The 14,980-nt window shown below is 47.8% G+C and overlaps 6 protein-coding genes across 6 annotated transcripts; 3 read left to right on the top strand and 3 right to left on the bottom strand.

Annotated features, from left to right (window-relative positions):
- Window positions 1-923: 923 nt before the first annotated feature.
- SPPG_00001 (uncharacterized protein) lies at window positions 924-2,506 on the bottom strand (the record flags this gene model as incomplete). Its single annotated transcript, XM_016748339.1, has 7 exons — window positions 924-1,094; window positions 1,178-1,316; window positions 1,391-1,455; window positions 1,516-1,765; window positions 1,828-1,896; window positions 1,954-2,136; window positions 2,198-2,506. Coding segments are annotated over 7 exons (1,185 nt in total), but the record flags the coding sequence as incomplete, so codon positions are not given.
- A 937-nt stretch (window positions 2,507-3,443) lies between these two features.
- SPPG_00002 (uncharacterized protein) lies at window positions 3,444-5,699 on the top strand (the record flags this gene model as incomplete). Its single annotated transcript, XM_016748340.1, has 8 exons — window positions 3,444-3,627; window positions 3,697-3,786; window positions 3,845-3,973; window positions 4,038-4,088; window positions 4,162-4,238; window positions 4,295-4,621; window positions 4,846-5,203; window positions 5,287-5,699. 8 exons carry the CDS (start codon window positions 3,444-3,446, stop codon window positions 5,697-5,699), a joined length of 1,629 nt encoding a protein of 542 aa, XP_016612305.1.
- A 161-nt stretch (window positions 5,700-5,860) lies between these two features.
- Window positions 5,861-7,383, bottom strand: SPPG_00003 (uncharacterized protein; the record flags this gene model as incomplete). The annotated part of the gene is made up of 3 exons (XM_016748341.1): window positions 5,861-6,296; window positions 6,374-6,897; window positions 6,964-7,383. 3 exons carry the CDS (start codon window positions 7,381-7,383, stop codon window positions 5,861-5,863), a joined length of 1,380 nt encoding a protein of 459 aa, XP_016612306.1.
- A 286-nt stretch (window positions 7,384-7,669) lies between these two features.
- Window positions 7,670-9,466, top strand: SPPG_00004 (uncharacterized protein; the record flags this gene model as incomplete). Its single annotated transcript, XM_016748342.1, has 5 exons — window positions 7,670-7,733; window positions 7,806-8,107; window positions 8,168-8,238; window positions 8,297-8,538; window positions 8,604-9,466. The coding sequence occupies 5 exons, from the start codon at window positions 7,670-7,672 to the stop codon at window positions 9,464-9,466; spliced, it is 1,542 nt and encodes a 513-aa protein (XP_016612307.1).
- Window positions 9,467-9,794: 328 nt separating this feature from the next.
- Window positions 9,795-11,161, top strand: SPPG_00005 (uncharacterized protein; the record flags this gene model as incomplete). The annotated part of the gene is made up of 4 exons (XM_016748343.1): window positions 9,795-10,082; window positions 10,140-10,318; window positions 10,390-10,840; window positions 10,895-11,161. 4 exons carry the CDS (start codon window positions 9,795-9,797, stop codon window positions 11,159-11,161), a joined length of 1,185 nt encoding a protein of 394 aa, XP_016612308.1.
- A 474-nt stretch (window positions 11,162-11,635) lies between these two features.
- SPPG_00006 (uncharacterized protein) lies at window positions 11,636-13,280 on the bottom strand. The gene is made up of 4 exons (XM_016748344.1): window positions 12,767-13,280; window positions 12,576-12,705; window positions 12,165-12,513; window positions 11,636-12,086 (listed from the first exon to the last, which is right to left on the bottom strand). The coding sequence occupies exons 1-4, from the start codon at window positions 13,113-13,115 to the stop codon at window positions 11,703-11,705; spliced, it is 1,212 nt and encodes a 403-aa protein (XP_016612309.1). The 5' UTR covers window positions 13,116-13,280; the 3' UTR covers window positions 11,636-11,702.
- Window positions 13,281-14,980: the final 1,700 nt, after the last annotated feature.

Consider the following 14,980-nt stretch of genomic DNA (forward strand, 5'->3'; position numbering starts at 1 on the left):
ATGCCATTTAATCCTAACGCAGTAATCACAAGTTTGTCAATCTTAACCCTAACTCTAACATCTCCGCCGCGCTAACAACAGCGTCACCCGTGCAGTGATCGTGGATGTAAGTCTAAGCCTAATAAGCAGAGAGCAATCACAAGGTTGAAGAATGATTTGGTCATCGGTAGCTAGTGCATATTATAAATATCGGGAATTGTTGCGTGCAAACGTTCGGTAGAGCTCAATCTGTGTCACAGGACATGGGCAATATGGTAGAGCGATGATTGAAGATTGGTTGACTTGGCCTGGCTGGCGGGCAAACCGTAACTGCTGGTTCATTACCGCCTGTTCAAAATACCAAAAAGGGTCACAGAAATAACATGGCCAGACGGTGGCTTGGGCATTGCTTAATCTCAGGAATGCCACTGGAAAAGGATCTTCACTGCTTTACAATGATCCAAAACAAAGAACCTTGTATCCAGTAGGTGTGTATAACAATCAAAATATAGCTGACTCTCACATAAAATCTCCCTACAGAAATCAACACGGAATGCTCTTTCGATAGTTCTAATATCGGCTGTATTGTGCGGGATGGTACAAACCAGATAATTGGCTCGCTCCATGTAAGAACGTAGATGATATATCCGAGCCCCTGGTGTAATACTGCCTACCGTGCACGGAGAGAAAAGATACGCTTTCGATGATGACTGCACCTGTTCCTGCACGACCAGAGCCCAGTGGACGGCCCAGCGAATGCAGATATCTAGATCCGAACTGCTGGCTTGCGGAGCTTCCAACATCACAAATGTTTTATTTAGACTATAAATGAGGCTGCCCAAACAGAAATAAGAGACAGCAGCAGGTGCGCCTTCTACTTTACAGATGCCCATATAGCTGATTCTGGTCGAGGATATTGCATTATGCAGAGCGTGCGTACCTACGGTCATCTTTCAACGGCCGGACTCGAAAGGTGCACTCTGGCGTTTGGACGAAGAGGTCCTTTTTCTTTGTTACGGTTCCCACGATTTCAAACTCAAATCTTCGCAGAGCATGGAAAAGGAACATTTTGGCGATTTTATCGCCAAAGAACTGTCCGACACATTTGCGCGGACCTTAGCAAACAAAGAACAGTGTTATTTTGCGACATCGCTCTTGATATCCGAGGAGAATGCCAGATGCCGCTAGGATAACATACCAATGCCAAATCTCCAGAAGGCGTACCGATACTCTGTCGGTGAAATGCTTGCGAACCTTTCAGGACGGTATGAGTCGCCGTCAGGCTGCCAGATCGGGGCGGTGCGGTTGAGAGTATTAGCGTCGATAAGCACCGACGTCTTAGGAGGGATATTCAAACTTAGCTGATCAAGAAGCTTTCAGTTATTTGCGGAAGAAACGCACTGGAACTCACGTTTGCAGGAATGCGGTATCCGCAAATGAGCTTCTCTTCTGCGGTAACCTCTGGAAGGGAGTAGACTTGGCCCGCACAGATTAGGTCGCAAGCTCATTCATTCGTGACGGTCTATAAGTGCTCACATAAAAGCGGTACTAATCTTGTGGCCTCCAAAACACAGAAGTGTAAGAATGTGTTCTGCTTCTCAATGTATTTTGCGGTTCGCTCTTTCTCGGTTGCACCATACTGTGGATTGTTGAGGGCCTCGAATAGTTCTTTACGAGCTTTTTCCTGTGCTTCAGGATTCTGCGCAAGGTGGATAAGGCCCCATGTTAAGGATGTCGAGGTAACATCGATATTTGTATATAGAATCTCGTCTGCGGTTTGAAGAAGCTTTTGCGGCGACGGCACCGACGTAAGAATAATGGCGTTGAATGCAACGGATGCGGACCTACCTCTAAGAGTTCCATATCACCGCTTTCAACTGATTTGTACATTTCGCTGATAGGACAAGGTTTATTTTGCTGCCCAAGGTACTGGTCAGCATATGCCCAATTGTTCCGAGTCCCACTCGATCTCACCTTCTGCGCGCGTGAAATGATATCTAGCACCACAGCTTTCCACAACTCTTGGTAGCGGTCCATCCGCTTGTTCGCCGCCGTAGGTAAGAACCTGTACCAATGGTAGGAAGGAATTTGGTGCAGGAAGGCAGTTTCTACAAGTTTTTCGTGGATTTCGTTCATCTTGTACATTTTTTCAAAGTCCTATGGACTGCATGTTAGACCATATGCACTTATAATAGAGATATTAAACATTTTCTATTACCTCTTCAGTCATGACAGGATCAAATAGAGCCCTGGCGACAACCTTGAATGGTGTTCGTTCCGCTACTTTCAGGCCGTCGATTTCAAACCAAATTGGCTCTTCGCTGGCGCTGCGTCTTGTGATCCCAGAGTGCTTCTCCAACTTGGCGAACCAGGTACCAAAATCATCGTCCATCCTTCCCAGCAAGTTCTTGACGACACCCAACTGAAAGTGCGGATCGACGATGCGTCGCACGCGGAACCAGTCTGTGTTGTGCATCGTTCCTACAGCTTTTCCCAAGAGACGACCAAAGTAGTAACCCAATCCCATTGCATGAGCTTTGCGGTGCACTCGACCGTCATTTTGATAATACCGTTTGACGGCATCCGGGGTTGTGAGAACGCTGGAGAGTTTTCGATTCGTGAGTTAGCGAGTGAATCCTCCCTTGGGAAATAGAGCGAAGCCTACAGTTCGGGAATAGTGTCGTTATAGACAATGTACACTGCGCCATACATCTCGGCATAGTCCCTTGTAATAGTCGATCTAACAAGACACAGATTCATGAGCGGATCTCTCACTGGATGCGCTAGCTCAAGAAACCAATCCGGTACTGATACTAACTGGTAGTCGAATCTAGTGAACCGAGTCTCTACCAAGGGTCCAGGACCAGGTATCTGCTTTCCCTCGTCATTGACGATTTTTGGCCTGAGCAAGAACTACCAGAAACCCAGGTATCAGCATGTTAAGCGAACCCGGTAGAAACGGTTGGTATTAAAGCATACTGTTGTGAGTTTTCGAACGTTGTTCAGCAGTTGAACGAGGCGATATAGCTGCAGTCTGGTCGAGTACAAGAGCAAAATTGTGATCGCGGCCGCCAGTATTGGCGTGCTCATCATTGGAACTGACGATGGAATAGAGAAGCTCATGTTGTAATTGACTCTGAGTCCTATGAGGCTGACCAAAGACGGCAACAGTGGCGGATAACAGTTGGAAGATGTCAGTCAAGCTCGGGTTTTAACTAACGGCCATTGAAGCTTCGCCTCTGCAGCCCAGGTGGACGAAGTGGATGAAACGAGTGCGGTGGACTTTCCCTTTGCATTTTCGAGTCGCGTTGCCGGACTCTACTTAGGAAAGTCCTACCAGAAGCGACGAATGATACACAGCTGGATTTTGACTTGAGCAAACACTCCTTCAGACTACTCCTGCAATATAAATTTATCTGCAATCCTCATATCCTTATCACCAGTAACCTCTTAAACCTCACGGCATGATTTCATTGTGTAGTTACATCATTGTTTTCCTAGCGATCCATGTCTCATCCCTCATTGCTATACCTCACGGCCGTATTCGCACCTTCCGTTGGAAAATTACGAATATCACAGACGCTCCTGATGGCATTCCTGTCTTTGCAATAGGCATCAATGGCAGGACAGGCGCCTCGACTGTAATTGGTGCGTGAATGTTCATGCGAGTTATGTTGAATGTTTTTTGAACCTGCTGGGATTGCTGGGGCGACTCAGACGTCAATCTTGGGGACCTCATCAAAGTGCATGTGACAAATGCACTGGACGTGCCAACAGCTTTGCACTGGCATGGCATCTTACAAGAAGGTAGGCCACCGATGGAAAGGCGTACATTTGACCCAAAATAAGGACTGATATCGCAAAGGTACGGTGGATATGGATGGGCCCGCTATGGTCACCCAATGTCCTATTCCGCCAGCTGGCACCTATACGTATACTTGGCGAGCAACTGAAGCAGGAACATTTTGGTGGCATGGCCATTACCGAGGACAATGTACGACCCCATTGTTGGTTGCTCGTTGAGTGAACAACCTGACACTTCTGTGCGCATTTTCAAGTATCCGACGGCCTTCGTGGTCCGATCATTGTGCGAGGAGCTGAGACTTTTAGTACGTCCAATGAACTTGCACTGGAAACGTTGCGAGTTCCCAAAACTGACCTGCTGGCTGCCGCAACCCCAAGATTACGATGAGGAGTATATTGTTTTCTTGGAAGACCATTTCTATAGGACATCCGAAGAAGAAATAGCCGACTACCTCGTAAGTGAACGCAAACTGCGAGAATGCACGTCCGTTCACCATCAAAAATTCACCAGATCCCACGAGCCGTTGTGCCTCTTCCTGAGTCTGGTCTCTTGAACCGTAAAGGCTTTCCCCACGGCGGGTTGGATGGCGTCGGTGACCCCTCTAATCTTACTGACTTCATATTTCAACGGAAGAAGCGTTACCTCCTACGTATCATCAATGCCGCTGCCGTCGTACCTTTTGAGTTCTCCATCGACAAACACAGAATGACAGTTGTGCAAGCAGATGCCACCGATGTGACGAATATGACTGTGGACAGTATTTATATTGATATTGCACAACGATATTCCGTCATTGTGCATGCCGATCAACTTGTAGATCGATACTGGATGCGAGCTGTGAGTATTCAAATGCTTCCGCTCTCTCCTAGTCATCCCGGCTAACGATTTTGTAAATTGACCATCCGCCATTTTAATGAAAAGAAAATGCGTGAGTGAACATGTTAATCGAATTACTCGCGGAAATATGGAGTGCTGATGTCGAGTTTACAGCGGTGTCAAAGCAGAAGCGTTCAATAGAAGTTCTTGCGACTATCACCTACGATGGAGCGGATGGACGTCAGCGTCCAAGTACAAGTGCTAAGGAGAATCCAGTCACTCTACCGGAAAACGGTCTGGCGCTGAGCCCAATGGTTCCCCTGATGGCCCCACCCAAAGCCGATAAGACGTACGTCTTTGCGTGGGACTTTCATGCAGATGAAAGTGGGCGAGATGATAGCGAAGTCACTCGCGGATGGATCAGCGTGAACATAACTAGGCCACTGACTCGGAGTGACGGGCTGAGTTACGTGACGCCAAAACGACCAACTTTGTTCGACGTGGTGGACGGAAAGGACCCGGACACCCTGCCCAAAGAAAGCGTTGTTTTCACAGCAGAGCCTCAAGAAGTGGTTGATATTGTGTTTATGAATAGAGAGTTTCGTATGTACCAATTTCCGAGGTTATTCTTTAGTCAAATGCTCGGGCCTGTATTAACGAGGATATCCATTGATATTTCGGGGTAGCACCTCATCCATTTCACCTCCACGGCCACACGGTATGGGTCCTCGGCTACGGCACGGCCAAGTCCTATGCGGAAATTCCCTTTGAGAACTTCAATTTGACAAATCCTCTGCGCCGCGACACCTTTAGCGTCCCATCTGGAACTTGGGATGGGCTCACTTTCGGGTGGACAGTGGTTCGCTTTGTTGCCAATAATCCCGGTGTGTGGTTCCTCCACTGTCACTTAGAGTTCCACATCATAGCAGGGCTTGCAATGACTCTGGTTGAAGACGTGGCCGCTCTGAGAAGAATGGGAATATCGCCACAAAGCAGGCAACTATGCAGAAGCTTTGAGGAATGGAGAGAAAAGAATGAACTTGGTGAGAAACTGGTTGACGCTACGGAAGAGGGAGATATGTTGGTCATGCAGCCATGAATTAACGGAAGACGATGAAAGCCATATAACTTTGGGTTTAGAGTTGGGTGCATAAGCCTGTTCCACTACGTGGAGGAAGCACAGTGTTAATACTTGATGCACCATACATTGGTAACACTTTCAGCCTATTTGGTTCGAAGCTGTAATATATTTTACAACTATCATCCAAGTATCTTGGTGAATTTTACGAGTTCCGCATCCATCACAAGTCTTTTCATTGGGAGGGCTGTTAGTCCGACCATCACTTCGATGCCTTGACGTCCGGGGGCAGCGGGAATAATTACAATTACTCCGTCGCCGACTGTGGAACCAGGAGATACAAGAAAGGGACAATTTCCAGTACCGAAATGAAGCTTTTCTGCTTCATAAAATGGATACTTGCTCCACTGAGTAACCGCGACGTCGTCACCAAAAACCTCTGTGTGGCTGGTACGAAGAAGCGGAAGCTCGGTTGCCGGGTCCAAGGAAAGGAGATAATCGACACTGGAACGAATTCGCTCAGGAGAATGTGCCCGAATCGCTTGGCGCAACATGAGCGCCGTGGTACCCAGCGGCTGAGTGAGAAGGTTGTCCACAGTATGCGATACACATAGGCCACTTCCAACATAATGAGCAATAACAGTTTGCCTGTAAGCACAAGAGGACTGCACCCTAGGTTTGAGAGAGGCACTTACGTTATAAAATTTCCAAAGTAGCCTTTGCTCTCGGGGGCCAGTGCCTTGATCCTCTCCCGCCCATTCACCGCCAAACCTAGTTTGGTTATACCATTTTGCTCAAGCTCGCGGGCCCTGCTAACCGCCCTCCAGAAAAGTGCTGCAACAGCATCGTTGGTAGACACCCAAGAGCCATCGTTGAGACCAAGATGGGCGTACTCTTTTAGATTTGCGAGAGCTTCGCTATCAAGGATAAACTGCTTGCCGTAAATGGGCTCTGGCTTGCGAGTCATTCCCGTATCCTCTTCTCCAGTACTCAACCGGTATTCATGGTTCACATAAGAGGGTGCAGGCTGGATGATTTCAACGAGATTGGCAAGGTCACGGACAAGGTGCTTCTGCTGAATGCATATCAAATCTTCCTGGACTTCCACTGACGTTTTACCGTGCAGCTCACTCCACCGATATATGAAATCGAGGAATGCCGGTAAGTCGGCAACATAATGGTGACGGCGGAATCCCACAGCTACTTTGCTTCCTGGGAACTACGGAAACCAAGTGGTTACCTATGACCCACGAGAATGGATGTGAACATAACTCAGCTGGCTTACCAATGTTATTTGAACGGCCAAAACTGTCTCTCCAGATTTAGGGAACGGTCCTCGAGGAAACAGGTTGGGAGGGATGGTTTCTGGTGCAAACTGACCTTCCACCATTGGCTGAAAATCCTCTTCAGAACCCTGTGCATATACGAGCGTTGCTCCTTTGTTGTTGAAAATGAGACGAGGTACAGCATCTTTTTCTTCAACAAGCTCAGCGGCCAGAGCAGGATATTCGCTTAGAGCGCGTTCCAAAGAGGACGAAATAGCGCCGTGGTCTGAGAAGCGTCCACTCGGGTCATCAAATAAAAGTAAGAGAGCTGCGTAGACTTTTGGAACGACCAAGTCCAGAGGAGTTAAATTGACTGACAAGCCCGGAGGCTTTATTTCAACGGATGGCCGAATGGTGGCCTCGGATATGATGCTGATCATGCTTGTAGTGGTTCAGAGTTACTGCTCGGCCAAGAATCCCAAAATGCGGGATTGGAATACTAATATGTTTGCTTCAAGCATAAATAGTTCGTTTAAAACCCTGAAGACTTATGTCCTCTGATTGGAGCAAGCTTGGTACAGCGGACCGGATCGGTCCACCGCATCCACTCCATCCAAAGAGTTTTACGCCTCGGCGACCTAGGGCGCAATGCTCACGAATATATATGTCAGTATTGTGAATTACAAATTCGTTTCGCTGTTCAGAAATCCTCAATCCCTCGCAAACATGACCATCTTATCGCAGCAAGGCTGGTCAGAATCGCAGCTCGCTTCGGTTTCGCTGGCTATACGTAAGTGTGATCCCCATTCCTGCGTAGCAGCTGTGCCCTGACATTTTTTTGATATGCTGTGTACTTCACCAGTTTCTGTCACCCAGTTTTTGGACTTCCTGAACTTATCCGCCCTCAACATCGCAATCCCTACGATCGCTGAAGAACTCAAGATTCCAGCCGGGCTCGAAGGATGGATCCTCATCTCATACTCTTTGGCGCTATCCGCCTTCATGCTGCCATTCGGAAAGCTGGGAGACGCTTGGGGCCACAGGAACATATTTATTTGCGGCTTGCTGATCATGACAATAGCGAATATCTTTAGTGCAATGGCACCGACCTTGCCAGTACTGGCCACATTTAGAGGGTTGCAGGGTTTGGGTGCCGCAGCAACAGTAAGTATCCTGCGCAGCCAGTAGTTATGCTACGCAGCTTAATAGTTTGTCTTGCTGAAGATGCCGAACGCTTCCGCTATTATCGCCCGGATATTTCCAGCAGGCGCTCCGCGTAACGCAGCATTTGCAAAGTAAGGAACGATCTTTAACTTTGAAAATATGATCTAACATGTTAGCAACATATGCTAGACTGGGCGCTGCAAGTGCCATTGGCAGCGCCGCCGGGCTCATCGTTGGAGGTCTTTTTAGCGGGATAATTGGCTGGCGTTACGTCTTCTATGTATTAGCACCGATTTGCCTCTTGGTGATGGTCCTGTCACTCCTGTTCCTGCCCGCCGCACAGGATGACGAGACAGTGGACAAAGGTTTGAAGGACTTTGACATTAGCGGGACATTGACCTGGTTGGTGGGCATGTCTCTCATCGTATATGGTGAATATTCCTACATGACTTTCTCTACACTTGCGTGATTGAGGCTAATAGTTTACGTCGTGCAGTGCTCTCGACTACCAAGGGGGCAGCTTGGAAAGAAGTTCAAACGATGGTACTTTTAGGCATCGGCGTCGCTAGTTTCAGCTCCTTCTTCTTCGTTGAACGCAAAGCAGCCCGTCCACTCATTCCACCATACTTGTGGCAAAATCATGTTATTGTGGTGAACTCGATTCTCATCGCCATGGTACGCGGCGGAGCGTCCATGTTTGTCTACCTCATGTCCCTCAAACTTCAGAGAATCCTGTTGCTTTCTCCTTGGGAAACGGCATTGCAAAGTTTACCAATGGCAATTGTCGGATTCTTCTACTCTTTCTTTGTCGGCACCATCGTGAAAAGGCTTGGATTCAGTGTACCTGTCATCCTCGGCTTCGGTATGGCGGCTTTCGGATCCGCCTACTTTTCGTTTTCCTTGCACGGTCCAGATGAAAATGGTAATAATGCCTCATCGTTTTGGACGTCTACCTTTCCGTCTAGTGTGGTCTTTGTCCTTGGAACTCCGATGGTGTTCATTTCAGCGCAGCTCGCGATGCTCCACGTCGTGGAACCTCGTCAATATGCGGTGGTTGGAGCACTGTTCAACACTGCCGGTCAGATCGGCGGACCTGTGGCACTTGCACTTCTCACGGCAATTATGAATGCAGTACTGGTCAATAAGGAACGAAGTGGCTGGTCCGAGAAAGAACGGCTGCTGGCCAGTTATGATGCGGGGAATTGGACAATTGTAGGATGGGAGTTGGTGGGGTTGGTCATCGCGGGACTGTTTTGGTTGCGCCAAAAATTCATTGAGGAAAAGCGGCATCTCTCTGTAGACGTGGAAAGTGACGAAGGGGAGAGGCAGCGACTCCTAGGAGATACCTCCAACCCATGACTCTATGATTTTGTTCGTATATCAGATTCATTGAGAACATCATGAAGAATGCAATGCTTCACTGTTCAGTCAAAGATAATTCTATGACCATCAAACCCTTCTCATCTGTGAGTTTCGGCAAACCGCATGAAAACTGCGGAGTGATGACTTTCGACTTTTGCAGTCACATATAGGGCAAGTACTACGCAAACAACTTGAAAAATGTGTAAACTCTCCGCAGCATCCGCCGTCCACTTCGTCCGCATGGATCCACTATATACCGACGCCATCAAGATTGCCGGAACAAATCGCCTACATGGCTCATTAAACAACTGGAGAAGGTAGAAACATGTCCTTTATCTGTACGCGAGTCCAGCAATTTTCCCCGTCAAAAGCCGGATTGACTTTAAAGGCCCGTCTTTACGCACCGCGATTACTTGGTCATCAGACTTGTCTTATAGCCCAGCGGAACAGTATTACCTCTATATTGACGTTAAGGATGACAGTCTCTACAATGCGAGCGTATCGATATGACAACACTGGGGGCCTTGACCAACTTCGATTACGAGAGGTCCCCAAGCCAGTTCTGGAACCTGGAGAAGCTTTAGTGAAAGTAAAAGCCAGCGGAGTCAATCTGGTACGATCTGCGGTGACCTTGCAGAAACCAACTGTCATTGACGTTTACTTTGTGCAGTCCGACGTGGTTGGAATTTGCGGTTGGCTTCCATTCGTCACGACGCCCAGAGTACCAGGTCGAGACTACGCCGGAATAGTGGAGGCGGTACGAGATCAGCATGACGACCACTGGATTGGCAGCGAGGTGTGGGGGACCGGGGGTAATGTAGGTTTTACCGTTGACGGATCATGGGCAGAGTAAGTGGGTTATGAAAGGAAAAACGCTATAACATCCTCGGTAATCTCTTTGGTCCCTCAACCCTCTGAAGGTATATCAAGGTACCTGTGAAGGCTTTGAGTAAAAAGCCGACCAACCTCTCATTTGCTGCAGGGGCAACGGTCGGTTTGCCTTGGCTATGCGCCGATCAGGCAGTGAACACCCTGGCGAGTGTTCGTAAGGACGATGCCGTACTCATCATTGGCGCCCGCGGTGCAATTGGGTCCGCCGCTGTCCAACTATGTCGATCTATCGGCGTACAAGAGCTATACGGCACATTTTCCAGCAAGCCATCGGAATCCCCTGGCTTGAAGGCTATCGATCTGAGTGCTGCAGATGGGTCCAACATCGGTGCATATGCCGATCTTTTAAAACGAACGGTAAAAAAAGTCAACGTTGTCATCGATGCATACGGGTCAGACTTCGACGCCCATCTACTCAACGCCTCCCTCGACGTCCTGACGCCAGGTGGACGAGTGGTTGTGATGGCCGTGCACAGCAAGGTCAGTTTTTCCACGTTTCCAAATCTCAATGCTAGTCTTATTCTCTGAGTACAGTCAGGAGTATCGTGTCTCAATCTCCGCAAGTTTTATGCCAAGAGCCTCGTTTTATATGGATTAAGTTCGGGACAAGTGACTCAGGAAATGGGAGCACGGTTGCTCGATAGACTTGCGCCTGGATTTGAGACTGGAATTTTCAGCAACGAGAGTAAGCCTATGGCTCTGGTAAGGTTTTCCGATGAACAAAAGGTACACGATGGTCTCAAGGCCGTGTATGAAAAGACGGGAAAGGAAAAATACGTAGTGACATTCGATAGTGAGTAGTACCAGATGGAGGGGAAAGGCTTGTGTTATACTCATCAACAACCATCTCATGGACGTGGTTAATGGTCGAGAGCAAAAGATCATTCGTATGAATGCTGAACTAGTTTTTTTACCACTAAAATACTGCCCATTCACATAAGTGGGTCCTGAGAGGTTGATTTGGGGTTGAGAGCTACCAGACTCCTTTGGGTCGCTCCAGTCGACAGCAGGATACTTTTGGTACGGTTATCATGAGAAAAGTTCACACAGTTGTAATCCTCAATTTGGTTGCCAAGAATCAGTCGTCTCGCCTGGGGCAAGCAAGTCGCAGCATCCAACCGTGTGACTGGAGGTATTAGCGTAAGGCTAAGTGATAACCCGCTTTCCCATTAAGCTCAGGAAGTCGGATGATCCACCACCACCACCACGTAGTCGTACATGACGCTGCTCAACAAGCTGAGGTGTTTGCCATTTGCATGCAACTACAAATCTATGTGTCCATCATCGCCAAGCGTATATTTAAAGCAGGTCCATTTTTTTGGCCCTATACCAATAATATCATCTAGATCGGGATAGCCTCCACGATACTAATCGCACTCCTGTTTTCATGCACATCCACAATCCGGAATCCCGCGTCGTAAAACAACTTCTTAAACTGCTCCTCTGTTCTTTGCAGAGAGTTCACTAGGGTCAGCATGTTGACATCTACCATGTGCTTGACACGGTTGGAGGTAGCGGTCATTACAAACTCGGCGGCGAAGAAACGACCGTCTTCAGAGATGGCTTGGCGAATGTGGCGAAGGATTCGTAGACAGTCAACATCGCTCCAATTGTGGAGGCACTGCTTAATCAAGAAATGTCGGTGTCGACCACTTTGAGGCTGGAAGAAGTCATGAGGAGTAAAAGTTACGCGAGAACACAGTTCGGCGTCTTCTTTCGCCCAAAACTGCAGGAAAAGAGGAGACGGCAGTTTAGCTTTAATGGTAAAATCACAATTAAGCTGTGAACTAACAAGCAAACCAACCTTTTTAGCGTCATCAATGACGCTTGGAAGATCCTGAAGTTCGAAAGTGAGATTTGGCCATCGTTTGCACAGGGCAAGATCAACTGCTCCAACCCCACAGCCAATATCCACTAGCGTGGCCTTCTCGCCGAGAATAGACCAATCAAAGTCTTCGACAATCCCGTCTTGCAAACCATTACTGTAATTCGACATCGCACCGTTCACGCGTGTCGATAAAGCAGCATTTTCCGGCTGATGAATCCAGTCATAAAAGCTCTTTCCCATTTCCAGTTCCCACGGAGCTTTACTTGCATTGGCAAGCCGAATAGCTTCAGCAAGCCGGTTGGCACCACGGTAACTATCATGGCCCCTACGGCAGTGAATTGTCAGAAAGTACGACAGCTTAAAATTGACAGATATCATTTCTCCTACCAGTGAAGCACAAAATCTCTCATGCTTTTAGGATGGTCCGTCCTTAAGGACGACGAAATGGCATTGTTGGTAAACTTTTCACCATTTTGGATAAAGACGGAGCGGTTGGCAAGCAGTGAGAGGATTTGTCCTTAACCGACGAGTATTAGTACACAATAATCATGATATTGAGATCCGACGAACGAACTCACGCAATTTCCTCGGATCAGCATCTACCAGTTTAGCAATTTCATCAATTGACAACTCCGAATCTTTAAGCGCATCCGCAATGCCGAGGTCTGCCGCTGCTGTCAATGCTTTTGACTCTAAGCAGCTGCCCACAATCAAGGTAAGTACGTCCTGTGGCGGAGCAAGCATGCTTGTCAACTTGTCGACGCCATCCCAACAAGACTGGAGAGCCTTGCGTGAATCGATATTCACGGCATTGTGGTTGCGCTTCAAGTCTGACACACTCGTTTTAATGTTTTGCAGAGTAGAAATCAATTTATCGATTTCTGAAAGTACGCTTGCAGGCTCCGCGGCAGGAATTTCGATGGTCATAATGGAAAATAGTTTTTCTCCTTACGGGAGTTGGGATGTGATAATGGGTTTAAATATTTCAAGGCTGAGTTTATAAAGGAGCTCAAGGCTCCTTCGAGTGGACACGGTAGGTTGACCCGCGTCAATCCGAGCGATCCGCCTCGTCCACAGGAGATCGCAGCACTCGTCACACACAAAAGTTTAGAAAGGGCGGAGCATTTCGTGCAGCTACTGCTCACTGATCACTTGTCCTTGCACAGGCCTGCGGCACCAGAAAAGGAATATCCCGGCTTCTAATGCTCCGAGATCATGAACACAGCCATGCTGAGCATTGAGGTTTCTTACAAGGAATGCACTGTATATGCAAAAATAAGCCTGTGTTTTGTACAAATGCCTCTTTCACATACAGTTTGCAGGTAATGCTATACTTGCATATACAGATACTTTTATGACGTCAATAGATTTGAGCTCGTAGGCATGACAGCTACAAGCAGAGGTGATGATGCTCTACATATCCGATACCCCACTCTGCGGAATCTGTCACCCTATCGTCTACAATGGAATGGCCATTCAGATCAACTTTAATACGGGTGGTCCCACCGGTATGCTGACATTCTGATGAGATCCTATACTGCGCCGGGAGATGGTAGTAACCTTTCTCTCCGCAGATGTCATACTTCAACAGGTAACTCGTTAATGCTGAATCACCCTGTCGATTTTGAATAAGGGAGACGTCTGCTGGGTTCCACAAGCTAAAGAGAGGATCGTGATGGTGGGCAAAATATGCAGCAAGGACCGAGTCTACAGACATCAAAGTCATTTTAGGATTGTAGATCGCTGTTGAGGTCGCATTGCTTGCGCACGTACCTTGACCATCAGGGGACGTGGACATTATAGCATTGAGAGTGATATTCCAGCTATGTGCGCGCAATATCGACCTGCATTTCAAGTTCCGGCAGTGTGATGAGAGACAATCCTGAGATTGCCACAATATGGAAATATTCGCATCAAACTCACCATTTGTAGTCTTTATTTACCGGAATAATTTGACCCCACCGATGACTCTGCAAAAGCAGTACGAGGATTATTGATCAGTATATACCCACCGGTTTCTAACTTTCAGAAACGAAACTCTAATGCGTCGGCACGTACGTGAAAGCCGACATTTTGAATTGTCCACCTTTCGCCATCCGCGAACTCTACCCATCCGTCGACGTGAGCACGAGGGATCGGGACAATGAAATTGAAAAATGGGAAGACGCTAACCGAAGAGTCGTATTGCCGAGGAATGAATGGCATGGAAATCATACTTTCAGATATCAAAGATGTTAGACACATCCCGCAATCGACAGTTGTTGTGCCTCCACACATTTTAAACCCAGGGCTTACTTTTCGTAAGTCAATCTAGCTCTAAAACCTTCGATAGCAATTTCCAGCTCGTAGTATTTCATATCCGGCGTCCAGGAAAATTTGTTAGATCCCATTGTGAGCGAGTGATTTCCTTGTTCGCGGTACACTGATGTCGACTTCACGCTCTTTGTCCAGTGAGTTCCATTGGGTAGAGTATACTCTACGACGAAGACAGGATCGTACCCTCCGTGCGCAGGGTCGTTCAAATACCAGTTGAAGAAGAACTCGGTGTTGTTTTGCAACAGCACCACATCGAAATGCCATGATTCGAAGGCACCTTCACCAAAATGTCGTAAGCGCGGTGCATCAAAAGATCCATTTAATGCCAACGGAGGGAATCTCTGACAACTGCGGTAGGGAAGATCGAAGGCTGTCAAATGTGGGTCATCAACGAAAACATGTGAAGCGAGATTCGTTATGGGGGTTTGTTGGATGAGCGATGGTGTCGGTGCGCCTTGGACGCCGCACAATAAGGC

Source organism: Spizellomyces punctatus, assembly GCF_000182565.1.
Source record: "Spizellomyces punctatus DAOM BR117 chromosome Unknown supercont1.1, whole genome shotgun sequence".
In the NCBI taxonomy this organism is placed as follows: Eukaryota; Fungi; Chytridiomycota; class Chytridiomycetes; order Spizellomycetales; family Spizellomycetaceae; genus Spizellomyces; species Spizellomyces punctatus.

Coding starts and splice junctions, on each gene's coding strand:
- SPPG_00006 (XM_016748344.1), bottom strand. CDS start 13,115: ATGACCATCGAAATTCCTGCCGCGGAGCCTGCAAGCGTACTTTCAGAA. Junction 12,514..12,575: donor AGAGATTTTGTGCTTCACTG/GTAGGAGAAATG, acceptor TCACTGCCGTAG/GGGCCATGATAGTTACCGTG. Junction 12,087..12,164: donor TCATTGATGACGCTAAAAAG/GTTGGTTTGCTT, acceptor CTTTTCCTGCAG/TTTTGGGCGAAAGAAGACGC.